This window comes from Colobus angolensis, unplaced genomic scaffold (genome assembly GCF_000951035.1).
Source record: "Colobus angolensis palliatus isolate OR3802 unplaced genomic scaffold, Cang.pa_1.0 Scaffold29, whole genome shotgun sequence".
In the NCBI taxonomy this organism is placed as follows: domain Eukaryota; kingdom Metazoa; phylum Chordata; class Mammalia; order Primates; family Cercopithecidae; genus Colobus; species Colobus angolensis.
In genome coordinates, this window is record NW_012116154.1 from 3,291,899 (window position 1) to 3,311,345 (window position 19,447).

The window sequence follows — 19,447 nt, forward strand, 5'->3', positions numbered from 1 at the left end:
GGCGAGGCCGCTGCCGGGTCCCCGGCCTCCGGGGAGAAAGGGCCTTTTCCAGATTAGAGAGATTTGAAATGAAAAAAAAGGTTACAAAGTCGCCCCTTTCCCGCTGAACTTTGGTTTTCTGACCGATAGAGGCCGGTAGAGGACTGTGAACCAAAAGTTGTCCCCCAGGATGGACTTCACGGCGCAGCCCAAGCCTGCCACTGCCCTCTGTGGCGTCGTGAGTGCCGACGGGAAGATCGCGTACCCTCCGGGGGTAAAAGAGATCACCGACAAGATCACCACTGATGAGATGATCAAACGCCTGAAGGTAAGCGTCTGGACGGATTGTTCGCTCTTCAGATGTCTTTGGTAGGAGGCGCTTTCTCCTGTCTTATTGCTACCCTGCTCGTTCTGGCCTTTAGAGTTCCAAGTTTTTTAGATCTCTTACGCCCTGTGAAAGGTACTGTTGTATCTCAGATAAGTTATCTTTGAGTAAGCTTTGTAAGGACATAACCATTGTGGGAAATTTAAAAAGTGTGATTTTTCAAAAACTTCCTGGTTTTCAAGCGTAAGAATTTGTGTGTTTTTAGAGTTTTTTCTGGAGGTATTTAATGAGAATACTGTTCAGAGTGGCTTGCACACTTACGTGTAGGCAGTAATTTGCCCAAGAAGTTTTCTATTTTCAACTTCTGAGGAGGACTGATTGAAGTGCAAAGTCCTTTTTAAAAATTTGCATAATTTTCTAGTGTCCAGAAGCTTAAATATGTATATATTGTGGTTAAACTTTGACAGAAGGTACACTTTTCATAATTCAGGCTTAAAGTAAGATGATTTAAGTCTATACATAGTTCAAAGGAGTTTAAGAGTATTATGGCTCTTTTTATGAGGTGTCAGCTAATTTCGTTTAAGCATGGCAGTCCTAAGGTTAAGGTTTTAAATTTCAGCCTCACGTTTGTAAGTTTTTTTGGTTTCTGTTCCACTGACATAGATTGTGGCCAGAATCTTACCAAATAAGTGATACTCTTGTAGGATCAGCTTGAAGCAGTGGTTCTGAGTCAGGGCAACTTTGACCTCCAGGAGATGTTTGGCAATGCTGGAGACATTTTGATTGTCACAATTGGTGCTAGATTGGAGTAGGGAAACACCAGAGGCAGTGAGTCTGGCTGGGAAACTATGAACAGTAGTCTAGGTGAAAGACGTTGAAATCTTCAGGTAGGGCTGTGGCATTGGTAATAGTGACTAGGGAGTGATTTAACAACTACTCAGAGTTAGAGTCAATCAGAATTGGTGGGAGGTGAGGCAAGCAACATTGTTGACAATGTTTCCATCTTGGGCGACTTGGCGAAATGTATTTTAGGGAATGAGCTTGGCCTCTTGCTCTTGGAGCCCAGTAAATGTACCTAATGTTGCATTTTAATTAGTACAGTATTTAAAATATTCGTGTGGCTTAGTTTTCAAACTCTAATTTGGTTGTGCAATTTGTTGCCTTTTTGGAAGGAGTAAGTCAACAGTTTCTTTCATTAAAACAAATCTGTGTGCAGTGGTGTGATCTCAGCTCACTGCAACCTCCACTTCCCAGGTTCAAGCTGTTCTGTTCTGCCTCAGCCTCCCAAGTAGCTGGGACTACCAGCGTGCGCCACCACACCTGGCTAATTTTTTTTTTTTTTTTTTTTGAGACAGAGTCTTGCTCTGTCACCCAGGCTGGAGTGCAGTGCTGCCGTCTTGGCCCACTGCAACCTCCACCTCCTGAGTTCAAGCAATTCTCCTGCCTCAGCCTCTCGAGTAGCTGGGATTACAGGCGCCCAATCCCACGCCCAACTAATTTTTGTATTTTTAGTAGAGATGGGATTTCACTGTGTTGGTCACTTTGGTCCCGAACTCCTGACTTCGAATGATCTGCCCACATCAGCCTCCCAATATGCTCGGATTACAGGTGTAAGCCACTGCTCCCGGCCCCTTTCATTAAAACAAATCTTGGGCCCAGTGCGGTGGCTCACGCCTGCAATCCCAGCACTTTGGGAGGCTGAGGCAGGTGGATCACCTGAGGTCTGGAGTTCTACTAAAAATACAAAATTAGCCAGGCGTGGTGGCACATGCCTGTAATCGTAGCTACTGGGAGGCTGAGGCAGGAGAATCACTTGAATCCGGGAGGCAGAAGTTTTGGTGAGCAGAGATTGCGCCATTGCACTCCAGCCTGGGCAAGAAGAGTGAAACTCTGTCTCAAAAAAAGTAAAATAAAATAAAACAAATCTTGATACTAAAGATTATATATGAATTGAGGTGCTTGATTGATGCTTCTAAAAGTTATACTGTTTTGAGAATGATAAATTATGAAATATAAAACTGTTAAACAGTTTTTTTATGGATTTAAAAAATGGATCTTTTAAATCCAATTTATGGATCTTTAAGTTTTCAAATTAAGAATATTGAAACCTTGAATTCTAGTGTTGGATAATTTTGGTTAAAAAATGGAAAGTTGATGTGTTAGCAACACGCTCTGTTGACATGACTCGTGGAACCTGTGAAGAAGCTGGTCTCATAGTACTAAGTGGTGGTCTAGGAGCAGCTGGGCGGATAGCACCAGGCATATTGGAATGGATGAGGTGTGGCACCCTGAGCAGTCCAGCGAGGACTTGGTCTTAGTAGAGCAATTTGGCTAGGAGGAGAGTATGCAGCACAGTTCTGAGTGTGGAATAGCTGCCATGAAGTAACCAGGTGCTGTCTGGTAGGGACTGATGACATGGTTGGGCACAGCTCGTACACTTGGCCATTCTCTGCATATACTGGTTAGTGAAATGAGCCTGGCACTCTTCTTGGCTCTGAGCTAAATCTACATATAGTGGTTTTTGTGGCCCCAATTCTACCATTCATTTCTGTAACTGCTTTAGTGGCTTCTTCCGGGAAGGGGAAACAGAAAACCAAACCCTTTGCTGCGACCACCCTCCATCATAGCCTTTGCATTAGTGATTGTACCAAATGGAGAAACTCTTTCTGGAGACGTTTATCATCAATACCATTATCAAGATTGTTCACATAAATATTAACACTGTGGTATCTGCTGCAGCTACTCCTGCTGTCCGCACTGTTCCACAGTATAAATACGCTGTGGGAGTTTGCAGTCCTCAGCAACATCTTAATGCACAGCCACAAGTTACAATGCAATAGCTTGCTGTTCATGTACAAGGTCAGGAACCTTTGACTGCTTCCATGTTGGCATCTGCCCCTCAAGAGCAAAAGCAAATGTTGGGTGAACAGCTGTTTCCTGTTATTCAAGCCATGTACCCTACTCTTGCTGGTAAAATCACTGGCATGTTGTTGGAGATTGATAACTCAGAACTTCTTCATATGCTTGGCCGGGCGCAGTGGCTCACACCTGTAGTCCTAGCACTTTGGGAGGCTGAGGCAGGTGGATCACGAGGTCAGGAGATTGAGACCATCCTGGCTAACACGGTGAAACCCCGTCTCTACTAAAAATAACAAAAAATTAGCTGGGTGTGGTGGTGGGTGCCTGTAGTCCCAGCTACTTGGGAGTCTGAGGCAAGAGAATGGCGTGAACTCAGGAGGCGGAGCTTGCGGTGAGCCGAGATCACGCCACAGCACTTGAGCCTGGGCGACAGAGCAAGACTCCGTCTGAGTCTCCAGAGTCACTCGGTTCTAAGGTTGTTGAAGCTAGCTGTATTACAAGCCCGCCAGGCTAAAGAGGCTACCCAGAAAGCAGTTAACAGTGCCATCGGTGTTCCTACTGTTTAAAACTGATCAGGGACCACAAAAAGAAACTTGTGCTTCACCAAAGAAAACTATCCAAACATAGAAAAACCTAAATAGGGAAAAAATTGCGAAATATAAAATAAATTAAAAAAGGAAAGGAAACTTTGAAGTTTCCTTTCCAAGCAAATGCCAGGTCTAGCAAACATAATATTAGTCCTAGATTACTTATTGATTTAAAAAAAAAACCCACAAAAAAATAATAAAATATAAAAGCAAATTAATGTTTTATAGATTCTGGGAAAAATAATTTTCAGCAAAGTACAAAAATTCAAAGTATTGCTTTCTTTAATTTTATAATTCTTTACTGTGGAATAGCTCAAAACGTCAGTTCTGTTTTAAGTAACAGAATTGATAACTGAGCAAGGAAATGTAATTTGGATGATAAAATTCCTGCTTTAATAAAAATTACTTAAACAGGGAAAAAAAAGAAAAGTTGTGGCTGGGTGCAGGGACTCATGCCTGTAATCCCAGCACTTTGAGGGCCAAGGCAGGAGGATCATTTGAGCACAGGAGGTTCAGACCTGGGCAACATAGTGAGACCCTGTCTCAATTTTTTTAAAGTTATAGTGGGGAAGTTATGACTACTTACATGCATTTTCTGTTTGAAAATAGATTATCAGAAGTGCTGTTAACTATAAATGGACATATATCAGTGGAGAATGAGTATCGAGTTAGATTATCCATTTGTTATTAGTTCTTTTGGAAGTTAAAATCAACATTCATATCAACCAACTTCAATGTCCTACTGCCAAAATTTTGATTTTCTGAAAAATTCTTTTGATTTTGTATTTCTTCTGCCTTCCTTTCTATTTTGACTTTGTGCTTATTAGGGTTCCCTGTTTAAAGTGTTATGTCTCATTGGAAATGTAGATTTTTAACAATACTTAAAGTATTTTTGAAATTTTGTTAATTTTTTATTAGAACCTTAGTTATTGGTAATTTTATAAATTTGGGAGTTTTTTATTATTATAGCATAGCAATAGTGTTGAAATGCTGTACAAATACAAAGAGAGCTTAAGCCCGGACGCAGGGGCTCTTGCTTGTAATCCTAGCGCTTTGGGAGGCCAAGGCAGGTGGATTGCTTTAGCTCAGGAGTTCGAGACCAGCCTGGCCAACATGGTGAAACCCCATCTCTCCTAAAAATAGAAAAATTAGCCAGGTGTGGTGGCATACCTCTGTAATCTCAGCTACTCCTGTGGCTGAGGCATGAGAATCACTTAAACATAGGAGGCAGAGGTTGCGGTGAACCATTATCGTGCCACTACACTTTAGCCTAGGTGACAGAGTGAGACTCTGTCTCTTTAAAAAAGATCTTAAAGGCAGGCCTGGCGCAGTGGCTCACGCCTGTAATCCCAGCGCTTTGGGAGGCTGAGGCGGGCGGATCACGAGGTCAGGAGATCAAGACCATCCTGGCTAACACAGGTGAAACCCCATCTCTACTAAAAATACAAAAAAACTACCCAGGCGTGGTGACGGGGCCTGTAGTCCCAGCTACTCGGGAGGTTGAGGCCGGAGAATGGCATGAACCCAGGAGGTGGAGCTTGCAGTAAGCCACCATGGCGCCACTGCACTCCAGCCTGGGCGACAGAGCGAGACTCCGTCTCAAAACCCTGCCCACCCCCCTCCCCGCAAAAGAAAAAATAAAACATCTTAAAGGCAAGTACAATCTCAGTCAAAGGAATTCAGCGGTGTTTGGTCCTGTTCTCATCAGTTTTCAAGAATGGAGCAAGGCTGGGTGTGGTGGCTCATGCCTGTAATCCCAGCACTTTAGGAAGTCAAGGTGGGAGGAACGCTTGAGCCCAGGAATTTGAGATAGGCCTGGGCAACATGGTAAAACCCTGTCTCTACAAAAAATACAAAAATTAGCTGGACATGGTGGCATGCAAATGTGGTCATAGCTACTCAGGAGGGTGAGGTAGGACGATCACTTGATCCCAGGAAGGTCGGGGCTGCGGTGAACCATGATCCTACCACTGCACTCCAGTCTGGGTGACCGAGTGAGACCCTATCTCAAAAAAAAAGGAACAAGCAGTTTTACAGTGGAACCATAATTTTAGAATTAGAAGGATCTTAAAGGAAATTCTGGGACCTCCCCTTACTTCACAGATAATAAAAGTTAGGCCAAAGTATCCAAGTAACTTTTACCAAAATCAGTCACAGGTCAGTTTAGTGACAGAGATGGGGCAATAACGCCATATTTACCTTGGTTCTTATATAGTTGCTGTCTTTTAAGGAATCTAAACTAAGTAGAACTAAAAAGTTGTGATTTTTATCGTGTAGTTGAAGACATTGCAGTGAAATGTGAAGAGAATCAATGAGAGTTAGTTTGGTCTTTTGTAGGGAGAAAAAGGACAGCTTTATTTTTTTTAGTAAAACATTTGAGAGAAACTATTGTGAAGCTTTGAAGCTTCATTGACAATAAATTTTAGAGTATGTCTTTGAAATAGCTAAGATATGCTTTTGTATACTAGAACTTTTCATTCCTGTTTCCAGGGCACTACTTTACCAATTTTTGTTATGTCAGGCCACACTGGTCTTCCGTCAGTTCCCTGAACATGCCTTGTTTATTTCTGTCTAGACAGATTCCTCACATTAAATAGCCCATAAAATCATTTGTCACTCATTTGTTACTTCTTAAGGGAAGCCCTTAAGATTCTACATCACAGGCTGGGCGTGGTGACTCGCGCCTGTAATCCTAGCACTTTGGGATGCCGAGGTGGGCGGATCATTAGGTCAAGAGTTCGAGAACAGCCTGACCAGCATAGTAAAACCCCACCTCTACTAAAAATACAAAAATTAGCTGGGCGTAGTGGCACATGCCTGTATGTGCCTCCCATCTATTTGGGAGGCTAGGGCAGGAGAATCGCTTGAACCCAGGAGGCGGAGGTTGCAGTGAGCTGAGATCACACCACTGCATTACAGCCTGGGCGACAGGGTAAGACTCCGTCTCAAAAAAAAAAAAAGAAAAAAGAAAAAAAAAGATTCTACTGTTTAACTCCTTCATATTACATTTATCCATACATTTATTTGGTTTATCTCTCCAGCTTCTCTGTAAACCTTATTAATACAGATACCATGTCTGTTTTTGATTCCTCTCAGTGCCAAGCTTAATGCCTGGCACATAGGTGGGTGCTGAACAAATATTTGTTAAGTGAGTGAATGAACATTTTGTATTAATATTGGATTAGAGAAATGTTTTTATTTTTTAAAGTAAAGGATAATTTGAAAAAATTTCAAATTGCAACTAAGAACTTTTTTTTTTTTGGAAACCAAGTTTTGCTCTTGTTGCCCAGGCTGGAGTGCAATGGTGTGATCTCGGCTCCCTGCAGCCTCTGCTTCCTGGGTTCAAGTGATTCTCCTGCCTCAGCCTCCTGAGTAACTGGGATTATTGGCGCCCACCACCATGCCGGCTAACTTTGTATTTTTAGTAGTGACAGGGTTTTACCACGCTGGTCAGGCTGGTCTCGAACTCGTGACCTCAGGTGATCTGCCCTCCTCGACCTCCCAAAGTGCTGGGATTACAGGCATGAGCCACCGCGCCCAGCCAGCACTTTTCAAACCAAGGAGTTTGTGTCTTAGAGATGGTAACATAGGTACAGTACTTAGAATTTTGGAGTCAACAGGTAGTTTAGAGGTTATGTATTTCTCTTCTAATTTTTCAGCTGAAGAAACTATTTGAGAGGTTGTGAACAACTCTAGTCACATAAAGCTGAAAAGTGTCATTAACTTCTGCTACTTAGATAAGTTACAATTATATATTAAATGACAAATTTTAAAACCATACTAAAGTTAGCTGTGTGGAAGGACGGCCAATAGTTTAGTATCATTGTTACATTAAGCATCACAAATAGCTGGGCACTGTGGCTTACACCTGTAATCCCAGCACTTTGGGATGCTGAGGCGGGTGGATCACCTGAGGTCAGGAGTTTGAGGCCAGCCTGACCAACATGGAGAAACCCTGTCTCTACTAAAAATACAAAATTAGCCGGGTGTGGTGGCGCATGCCTGTAATTGCAGCTACTCAGGAGGCTGAGGCAGGAGAATTGCTTGAACCCAGGAGGCAGAGGTTGCAGTGAGCCAAGATCACACCACTGCGCTCCAGCCTGGGGAACATGGTCACAAGGAAAAGAAGAAAAAGCATATACTGAACAAGTGATTTTTAAAAAAATTCATACTATAATTAAGTAATCTAAGCACGATTGCACTCCAGCCTGGGCAACAAGAGTGAAACTCCATCTCAAAAAAAAAAATAAATAAATAAATAGTAAAAAAATAAAAAAAAATGATAATCACAAATAGCCATCCTCCCATATAGTTGTGGGTTCTGAAACTAATGCAGGGTTCACATCTGATAAGTAACATTTAAAATACACTTACAGGTCTGATGTCCTGGCTTATACCTGTATTTCCAGCACTTTGGGAGGCTGAAATGGGCAGATCACTTGAGCTTAGGAGTTTGAGACCAGCCTGGGCAATATGGCAAAACCTCATTTACAATAAAAATTTAAAAAATAAAATACACCTATAAGTAGCTGTGCAAATTCCATAAAGGGCTTAATGGAATTAAGTTAGTTATGTAGTATATCCTATGTCATGGATTGCTACAGTGCTATTTGCTACACACATACTTTGTTGTTTCTTTCTTGCTTGCTACTTTGGAGGTGGGAGGGCCTTGATAATTATTGATTTGTTTTTTTGTTTGTTTGACACAGAGTCTCGGTCTGTTGCCAGGCTGGAGTGCAGTGGTGCGATCTCAGCTCAGTCTCCTGAGTAGCTGGGGACTACAGGTGCCTGCCATCACACCCACCTTACTTTTGTATTTTTAGTAGAGGTGGGGTTTCATCATGTTGGCCAGGCTGGTCTCGAACTCCTGACCTCATGATCCATCTGCCTTGGCCTCCCAAAGTTCTGGGATTACAGGAGAGAGCTACCATGCCTGGTCTTTTTATTTTTATTTTATCTACTTATTTTTTTGAGATGGTGTCTTGCTCGTAAGCCACCACGCCTAGCATTTCTTGGTTTTTAAATGGTGGGATGGATAGAGTGAAATTTGTTTTGTTTCTTTTCTTTTCTTTTCTTTCTTTCTTTCTTTTTTTTTTGAGACGGAATCTTGCTCTGTCGCCCAGGGTGGAGTACAGTGGCAAGATCTTGGCTCGCTGCAACCTGTGCCTCCCAGGTTCAAGCAATTCTCCTGCCTCAGCCTTCCGAGTAGCCGGGATTACAGGTGCGTGCCACCACATCCACCTAATTTTTTATATTTTGGTAGAGGCAGAGTTTCATCATGTTGGCCAGGCTGGTCTCAAGCTCCTGACCTCTAGTGATTCACCTGCCTCAACCTCCCAAAGTGCTGCGATTACAGGTGTGAGCCACCGCACCTAGCCTGAAATTGGTTTTTTTTTTTTCTTTATTTTTTGAAACAGAATTTCACTCTTGTTTCCCAGGCTGGAGTGCAGTGGCACAATCTCAGCTCACTGCAACCTCCACCTCCCAGGTTCGAGCAATTCTCTTGCCTCAGCCTCCCAAGTAGCTGGGATTACAGGCGTCCGCACCGTGCCCAGCTAATTTTTTGTATTTTTAGTAGAGACGGGGTTTCACCATGTTGACCAGGCTGGTCTTGAACTCCTGACCTCAAGTGATCCACCCAGCTTGGCCTCCCAAAGCACTGAGATTACAGGCATGAGCCACCGTGTCTGGCCTGAAATTTGTTTCTTATATTCATCTCTTAATTATCTGATCTCAGAGAGCAGTGCTCCAGATATTAATACAGCTACCCTGGTCTGCTATATTATTTTGTCACAGAAACAAATAAAAATACCTACTATCTTGATGCTAAGAATTAGAAAAATTAAATAGAGTTTTGTGAAAGTATCCCCATGTTTTCTTACCAGGTATATTTTCCTTATCTCTAATCTCTAATCTTATCTCTAATCTTTCTTCCTGTATCAGCCATTCTCATCTGGCCTATTTGATGGTTTAGTAGGAATTAGGATATAGTGGAATTGATTAAGTATGCCCTACGTTAAGTAGGGCATCCCCTTTTCCTCACAAACCTTGTTAGAGGTAATGAATAGATTAAGGGCAGGAAGGCCATAATTCTTTCCCTTTGCTTTCCTCCAGGAGGACCCCAGAAGTACTGGTTTGGTTGTAATTGTTTTTACTTCCATGAATGATTTTTATTTATCCCTCATTGCCACACAGTGTGATAATTTTGCATGTGATTAAGTATATAATTTTAACTCTAAATTCTGTTCATATGTTTTAATATTTCTATTAATGTAGAAGATTCTGCTCAGAACATTAAAAATTAAATGGAGAGGCAAGACTTCTTAAAATCATGTCCTAAAATAATAGCCAATATACATTTGTGAAGGGAGGCTTAATGCAGTATAGTTCTTATTTCAGACTTCTGTTTGTGTATAACTGTTCTGGATATCTGTTGCTGTGTAACAAGCTTTTTAAAAGATATTTCAAAATTTTCATGATAAAATATCCGTAACATAAAATTTATCATTTTAATCATTTTTAAGTGTATAGTTCTTTGGCATTAGGTACATTCACATTGTTGTGAAACCATCACCACCATTCATCTCCAGAATTTTTCATCTTCCCCAATTGGAACTCTACCCACTAAACCCTAACTCCTCATTTTTCCCTTCCCTAGCTCCTGGCAACAACCATTCTGCTTTTTGTCTAGATAACTTTGACTTACTCTCCACTTGATCTTAGCCAAAAGGCTCAGAAGCGATTGCCTTACTCTCAAATAATTGAAATCACACAACATCTGTCGTTTCGTGATTGGCTTATTTCACTTAGCATATACCTTTAAGGTTCATCCGTATTTTAGCATGTGTTATTACTTCTCTTTTAAAGCTGAATAATATTCCATTGTATGTGTGTATCACATTTTGTTTCTCTGTCAATGAACACTTGAATTGTTTCCACTTTTTAGCTATTGTGAGCAACTTTTCTTATTATCTCACAGTTTTGTGGATCAGGAATTCAGGCAGGGTTTGTCTTGCGTCTGCTACACCTGGCTACTGGGCTTACTCGTTGGTATTCAACTAGTGACTAGATTGCTCTAGAGGATCCACAGTGGCTTTACTTAAACACTTGATACCTTCGTGGGAACAACTGAAAGGCTGGACTCAGCTGGGTTCTTTTCTCTAAGATGTAGTCTTAGGGTTTTCCACATAGTCTTTCTAGTAGAGTAGTTGGGCCAGGGGTTCCAAGACACCATAGAGGAGGTTGCCAGAAATTGGTCCAAAAATGGCATTTGTCACCTCTACCTTACTCTGTTGGTTAAAAGAAAGTACCATTGTCATAGCCCAGCCCACGTTCAAGGGGAGAAAAAAGATGGGCCTTACCTCTCAATGGAAGCAGGAAAGAAAATTTGTAGCCATCATTAGTCTACCATAGGAGCTCTTGTGACAAGTCAAAGTATACTAACCATGTGTACTTTCAAATTTTTATTTTATTATTATTATTATTATTATATATATTTTTTGAGACAGTTTTGCTGTTGCCCAGGCTGGAGTGCAGTGGCGCGATCTCAGCTCACTGCAACCACCGTCTCCCAGGTTCAGGTGATTCTCCTCCCTCAGCCTCCCGAGTAGCTGAGATTACAGGGATGTGCCACCATGCCCAGCTAATTTTTTATGTTTCACCATGTTGGCCAGCCTGGTCTCGAACTCCTGACCTCAGGTAATCTGCCCACCTCGGCCTCCCAAAGTGCTGAGATTATAGGCGTGAGCCACCACACCAGGCCATATTTTATTATTTTTTGAGATGGAGTCTTGCTTTGTAGCCCAGGCTGGAGTGCAGTGGCACGATCTCAGCTCACTACACCTCCTGGGTTCAAGTGATCCTCTTGTCTCAGCCTCTGGAGTAGATGGGACTACAGCCGCAAAACCCCACCATATAATTTTTAAATTTTTTGTAGCTTCGGGAGTCGCTCTACGTTGATCAGGCTGGTCTTGAACTTCTGGCCTCAAGCGATTCTCCCACCTCAGCCTCCAAAAGTGATGGGATTATAGGCATAAGCCACTGAGTCTGGCTTGCATTGCTATTAGGATATAATTTCTTCAGGCCTTTTCAGTATATAGGGCTGGGAAATACACCCCCCTTATTTATATAACTTAATTTAATCAGCCTGTCAACCATGTTACTCCAGTTGAACCTCCAGCACAGAGTACTTCTGAGCTTCCTCCATTCCGTATTTCTGTCTTCTACAGTCAAAACCTGCATTTCTTCTAACATCCATAAGGTTGTTTGTACTACCCTATCGTAAACACAATCTAAATTCAGATCTGCTTTACCAGTATCCTTTACAGGATTTCTTTGCAGTTCTTTTTGTCCCATGAAAAGTATATGAAGTACCATGTTTGTTAGTTACTTAAATTTGAATTCTTTATGTTAATCAATTTTTATAAATAGCTCATTTCAGGCTGAGGTAGGAGAATGGCTTGAACTTGGCAGGCAGAGGTTACAGTGAGCCAAGATTGCACCACTGCACTCCAGCCTGGCAACAGAGTGAGAGTCGGTCCCGGGGAAAAGAAAAAAAGCTAATTTCTTTGTGTTCTGTTTATCAATTTATATATATATTTGTTGATACTCCGTCCCACCCCCTGCTTTTTGAGACAGAATCCCACACTGGTACCTAGGCTGGAGTGCAGTGGTGTGATCATGGCTCACTGCTGCAGCCTGGTTCTCCATAGGCTCAGGTGATCCTCCTACCTCAGCCTCCCCAGTAGTTGAGACCACAAGCATGCACCACTACGCTGGGCTAATTTCTGTAGGTTTTGAAGAGACAGAGTTTTGCCATGTTTCCCAGTCTGGTCTTGAACTCCTGGGCTCATTCTACCTACCTCAGCCTCCCAAAGTGTTGAGATTATAGGCATGAGCCACTGTGCCCAGCCGACCTTTTATTTCCACTGATAAATGTCATCCTTGCTTTATTGTTATTATTATTTTGAGAGTGACTCAGGTTACAGGCCACCATGCGCAGCCAATTTTTTTTTTTTTTGAGACGGAGTCTGGCTATTGTTGCCCAGGCTGAAGTGCAGTGGCGCAATCTCAGCTTCCTTCAACCTCCGCCTTCCAGGTTCAAGCGATTCTCCTGCGTCAGCCTCCTGAGTAGCTGGGATTACATGCGCCTGCCACCATGCAGCTAATTTTTTTATTTTAGTACAGATGGAGTGTCACTGTGTTAGCCAGGCTAGTCTCGAACTCCTGACCTCAGGTGATCTGACTGCCTCGGCCTCCCATTTTTATTATTTTTTTTTGTATTTTTGAGATGGAGTTTTCCTCTATCATCCAGGCTGCAGCGCAGTGGTGCAGTCTTGGCTCACTGCAACCTCCGCTTCCCAGGTTCAAGTGATTTTCCTGCCTCTGCCTCCATAGTAGCTGGGACTACAGGCATGTGCCACGACCTCTGGTTAATTCCCCTGCTCCCCGCCAGACAGTCTCACTCTGTTGCCAGACTGGAGTGCAGTGGTGTGTTCACTGTAACCTCCGCCTCCTGAGTTCAAGCGATTCTCGTGCCTCAGCCTCCCGAGTAGCTGGGATTACAGGCTCGCGTCACCACACCCAGCTAATTTTTGTGTTTTTAGTAGAGATGGAATTTCACTATGTTGGCCAGGATGGCCTTGACCTCATGACCTTGTGATCTACTCGCCTCAGCCTCCCAAAGTGCTAGGTTTACAGGCATGATCCTCTGTGCCCAACCTCCCTACTTTTAATTTGCAGTCAAATAAACTAATTAATGTTTTCCAATGAAGCCAACTTACTGCTTCCTGTCAACAAGAGTAGTTCTGTTTGAGAATAATTGAACATAAGTGTCACATTGAGGTTCAGAGGGGTAAGAACTCTATTTAGATTTCCTTAAAAACTCAGAAAGAATTGAGTGATACCTTTTTAGTTTGGAGAAATGAGGGTGGGAAGGGATGGGGACAGAGTTTTAATAACAGAAATAATGTTGAAAGCTTCAAGCCTCACTTAGGTCTTAATTGAAGATCTTGAATTAAATAGAAATTAGGTTAAGGCTTATTAAAAACCCCATATATGAAGTAAGTAATATTGACATGTAAGAAGGCCAATACCATGATTTATATATCTTGTATCAGAAATCTATATAATGCTCACAGTAAGAGAACAGGTTTAAGGACATTAATGAATTTTATTTCTGTTGGCTTTTATTTTCACAGTTAATTGTTAAACAATTTGACTGAGGTTATTGGCACATTAAAATATGTCCACACGGCTGGGTGCAGTGCCACATGCCTGTAATCCCAGCACTTAGGAAGGCCAGGGCAAGAGGATCACTTGAGCTCTGTAGTTCCAGACCAGCTTGGGCAAAATAGTGAGACCCAGACTCTATTAAATATAAAAGGAAAGATGACCACGCATGGTGGCTCATACCTGTAATCCCAGCACCTTGGGAGGCCGAGGTGGGCTGACCATAAGAGGTCATCTGAGACCAGCCTGGCCAACGTGGCGAAACCCCGTCTCTACCAAAAATACAAAGAAAATTAGCCAGGCGTGTGGTGGCGGGCACCTCCCAGCTACTGGGGAGGCTGAGACAGGAGAATGACTTGAATCCGAGAGGTGGTGCAGTGAGCCGAGATGGCGCCACTACACTTCAGCCTGGGCGACAAGCAAGACTCCATTGCAAAATAAATAAATAAATAATAAAAGGAAAGAAAAGATTTCTTGAATTCCCTGGTGCAGAAAGATAAAATTCATGGAGCTAGTGGAGTTTTTACAGTGTATGAAGTTCAAGATTATACTTTTCAGGGATCAATTCTATAGTTCGTTACAATATATGAAATCCTAATAGTTTTTATTTGCTAAAGACAACAGATCAAGAAAGTTCTACCTAGGTGTGGTGGCTCATGCCTGTAATCACAGCACTTTGGGAGAGCGAGGTGGGAGGATTGCTTGAGGCCAGGAGTTCAAGACCAGTGAGACCCCCACCTCTACAAAAAATAAAAAATTATGCCAGGTGTGGTGGCTCATGCCTGTACTGCCAGCACTTTGGGAGGCCGAGGCAGGTGGATCATGAGGTCAAGAGATTGAGACCATCCTGGCCATGATGGTGAAACCCTGTTTCTACTAAAAATACAAAAATTAGCTGGGTGTGGTGGCTCGTGCCTGTAGTCCCAGCTACTCAGAAGGCTGAGGCAGGAGAATAGCTTGAACCCGGGAGGTGGAGGTTGCAGTGAGCCGAAATCACGCCATTGCACTCCAGCCTGGCGACAGTGAGACTCCGTTTTTAAAAAAAAAAAAAAAAATTAGCATTATGTGGTGGCAGGTGCCTGTCGTCCCAGCTACTTGGGAGGCTGAGGTGGAAGTATCACCTGAGCAGTGAGCCAGGATTGCACCACTGCACTCCAGCCTGTGTGACAGAGCAAGACCCTGTCTCTTAAAAAAAAAAAAAAGTTCAAGATAACTGTTGCAATAGAAAGTTGAACGTAAGCATAATGAAGAAATTTTCTAAATTTCTTTCCCTTACTGTTGGCATTTGGTCTTTGACATTAATTCATGGCTTCCTAACTAGTTTGCTTCGACACAGTTACAATTGTGCCTAAACCCAGAGTCCCTCAGCCTTTGGAACTTATACACATATCATTGTTTTTGTGTATTATGTGATATTTTAGAAGTTGGTAACTTCCATAATATATGTGGTTTTTTTTTTTTTTTTGGTAGTTGTTGTTTTGTTTTGGTTTTTTTTTTTGAGACAGAGTCTCCCTGTGTCACCCAGGCTGGAGTGCATTGGTACAACTTCGGCTCACTACAACATTCGCCTCCTGGGTTCAAGCAATTCTCCTGTCTTAGCCTCCTGAGTAACTAGGATTACAGCTGCGTGCCACCAGGCCCAGCTACTCTTTGTGGTTTTTTTGTTTATTTTTTTGAGACAAAGTCTCACTCTGTTTCCCAGGCTGGAGTGCAGTGGAGCGATCTCACCTCATTGCTACTTCCACCTCCCAGGTTCAAGTGATACTCCTGCCTCAGCCTCCCAAGTAGTTGGGACTACTGGTACGCACCACCATGCCAGCTAATTTTTGTATTTTTAGTAGAGATGGCGGGGTTTCACTATGTTGGGCAGGCTGGTCTTAAACTCCTGACCTCATGATTCATGATCACTTGCCCTCCCAAAGTGCTGGGTTTATAGGCGTGAACCACCACGCCTGGCCTAATTTTTGTATTTTTACTATAGACAGGGTTTCACCATATTTACCAGGCTGGTCTCGAACTCCTGACCTCAGGAGATCCACCTGCTTCGGCCTCCCAGTGTGCTGGGATTACAGGTGTGAACCACCATGCCTGGCCTTATGTGTTGTTTTTCTGTTATAAAATTAATGCCTGGCTGGGTGTAGTGGCTCATGCCTGTGATCCCAGCACACTGGGAGGCCAAGGCAGATGGATCACTTGAGCTCGGGAGTTTGCTACCAGCTTGGACAGCGTGGTACTAAAAATACAAAAAATTAGCTGGGTGTGGTGGTGTGCATCTGTAGTCCCAGCTACTCAGGAGGCCAAGTTGGGAGTTTCACCTGAGCCTGGGGAGGTAGAGGCTGCAGTGGTCATGATCGTGCCCCTGTGCTCCAGCCTAGATGACAGTGAGATACTTGTCTCCAACAACAAAAAAAAAATTTAGATTAAACATTTTTAGCTTGCTAGTAGGATATAAAATAAAAAACTTTAAAAAAAGATAAACATTTAACATTTCCTACTAAAGTAGGGGCATTGTTATTTGTGTTGGTAAAGCCAGCCCTTAAATAACAGCATTAGTTCAGTAAGGGAAAGTGATACTGGGAATAACAGTAGAATGGATTTCCATGTGAGATTATCATATTTTGAGATTATGGTAATTTACAATGTAAGTGCCAATTATGTGGTTGGATTGCATTTGTTTTGTTTCTTTAGATAAAATGAAAAGATCACTAAGAATTTTGATTGTCAAGAAATTCATAGAGAAGGTGACAATTGAGCTGGAATTTGAAGTCTCAGACTTGGGTAGGCAAATAAGTGGTAAAACATTCCAAGCAGATGAATGGCAGAAAGGCAGAAGCATGTTTGGTGTGTTTAGGGAAAATAAATAAGTATAGCAGGGTGCAGTGACTCACGCCTAATGCCGGCTCTTTAGGAGGCCGAGGCAGGCGGATCACTTGAAGCCAGGAGCTTGAGACCAGCCTGGCCAACATGGTGAAACCCCGTCTCTACCAAAAATACAAAAATTAGTCAGCGGTGGTGATGTGCACCTGTAATCCCAACTACTCAGGAGGCACAAGAATAGTTTGAACTCATGATGCAGAGGTTGTAGTGAGCAGAGATTGCGCCACTGCACTCCACCCTGGGTGATAGAGTGAGACTCTTGTCTCAAAAAAAAAAAAAAAGGAAAAGACAAAAAATGAGTACTACTATTTTGCTAGTGCTGAGGCAAGTTAAGGTTAGGTAAGGCTTAGGTAATTCCCTAACCGTACTTTTTTTTTTTTTTTTTGAGAAAGTAGTTTTGCTCTTGGGCTGGAGTGCAGTGGCGCGATCTCAGCTCACTGCAACCTCCACCTTCCGGTTTCAAGCAATTCTCCTGACTCAGCCTCCTGAGTGTCTGGTACTACAGGCGCACACCACCTTGCCTGGCTAATTTTTGTATTTTTGGTAGAGACAGGGTTTCACTATGTTGGCCAGGCTGGTCTTGAACTCCTGACCTCATGATCCGCCTGCCTTGCCTTCTGAAAGTGCTGGGCTTACAGGCGTGAGCCACTGCACCCAGCCAGATTTTTGTATTTTTAGTAGAGGTGGGGTTTCACCATGTTGGCCAGGCTGGTCTCGAACTCCTGACCTCAGGAGATCCACTTGCTTTGGCCTCCCAATGTGCTGGGATTACAGGTGTGAATCACCATGCCTGTCCTTATGTGTTGTTTTTGTTATAAAATTAACACCTGCTTGGGCATGGTGCCTCATGCCTATGATCCCTGCACTTTGGGAGGCAAAGGCAGACGGATCGCTTGAGTTCAGGAGTTTGCTGTCAGCTTGAGCAGCATGGCAAAACCCTGTCTCTACTAAAAATACAAAAAATTAGCTGAGTGTGGTGGTGTGCACCTGTAGTCCCAGCTACTCAGGAGGCTGAGTTGGGAGGATCACCTGACCCTTGGTTTCTCCATGTTGGTCAGGCTGGTCTCAAATTCCTGACCTCAGGTGGTCCACCCACCTCAGCCTCCCGAAGTGCTGGGATTGCAGGTGTGAGCCACTACACCTGGACTGTGGAGTGTTTTTTAGCCTCATGTCCAGATCACGTAGCATCTTTGTTTGAACAGGAATCCATTTCCCTTTTTTTTTTTTGAGGCAGAGTCTCACTGTGTCGCCCAGGCTGGAGTGCAGTGGTGCAGTCTCAGCTCACTGCAAGCTCTGCCTCCCGGGTTCATGCCATTCTCCTGCCTCAGCCTCCCGAGTAGCTGGGACTACAGGCGCCCGCCACCACACCCAGCTAATTTTTTTGCATTTTTAGTAGAGATGGGGTTTCATTGTGTTAGCCAGGCTGGTCTCGATTTCCTGACCTCGTGGTCCGCCCTCTTCGGCCTCCTAAAGTGCTGGGATTACAGGTGTGAGCCACTGCATCTGGCCCAGGAATCCATTTCTAATTGATGCTGTTTGAGTAAATTTGTTAGTTGCTGAGATTATAGTCATGTGACAATAAGTGTGAAAGCTGTGGATGAGTAAATTTAAAGAGTGGCTAGCAACATTTTATGTACTTAGATTACTTAATTATAATACTAATTTAAAAAATAACTTAGTGAATGCTTTTTCTTTTTCTTTTTTTTCTTGTAATGGAGCCTCGCCCTGTCCCCCGGGCTGGAGTGCAGTGATGTGAACCCCCACGCTGGCCCTAAGTAAACCTTAATAGTAAATTGATGCCATTTTTTTATTTTGTTAAGTTTAATACTTGAAAATTGGGTTAAGTTCAGTGGCCATGTATGATTATCCTATAACTTCAAATGCTTATTGAATATCCTTCATGTAGCCACTATAGAATAAGTAGACGTGAATTCTTTGTGTGTGAAAAGAAAATCATTGAATAAAAATTCTTTCCTAAGATTCATGAAGATTGAGTCAGTGTAGATAGAGAGAATACTTTGTTTCTGGCAGAAGTTACTTAGAAAATGTCTTTTGGCTGGGTGAGGCGGCTCATGCCTGTAATACCAGCACTTCGGGAGGCTGAGGCAGGCAGATCACTTGAGCCCAGGAATTTGAGATCAGCCTGGGCAGCATGGCAAAACCTCATCTCTACAAAAAATACAAAAATTAGCTGGGTGTGGTGGCAGGGGCCTATAGTCCCAGCTACTCAGGAGGCTGAGGCAGGAGGCTCGCTTAAGCCGAGATGGTCAAGTGTACAGTGAACCATGATTGTGCTGCAGCACTCCAGCCTGGGTGACAGAGTGAGACCCTGTCTCCAAAAAAAAGTAAGAAAATCTGTCTTTCTTCTTGAAGCATGTACCTGTAAAGCTTTGAAGAAAGGGTAAAAACCAGGTGGTAATAAAATTGTCTTTAGATGTTTTTTGAAATGTTGTATAATTTTGTTTGTTGCCAGGCGTGGTGGTTCATGCCTGTAATACTAGCACTTTGGAAGGCAGAGGTGGGTGGATCATGAGGTCAGGAGAGTGAGACCATCCTGGACACGGTGAAATCCCATCTCTACTAAAAATAC

The 19,447-nt window shown here is 43.0% G+C and overlaps 1 protein-coding gene across 1 annotated transcript in view; it reads left to right on the plus strand.

Annotated features, from left to right (window-relative positions):
* The first annotated feature begins 127 nt into the window (after nucleotides 1–127).
* Nucleotides 128–19,447, plus strand: part of PDS5A (PDS5 cohesin associated factor A) — a 173,565-nt gene continuing 154,245 nt past the window's right edge. The window contains exon 1 of the mRNA XM_011949083.1: nucleotides 128–307. Within this exon, the coding sequence (XP_011804473.1) occupies nucleotides 170–307 (138 nt within the window). The 5' untranslated portion in view covers nucleotides 128–169. The remainder of the gene's footprint in view (nucleotides 308–19,447) is intronic.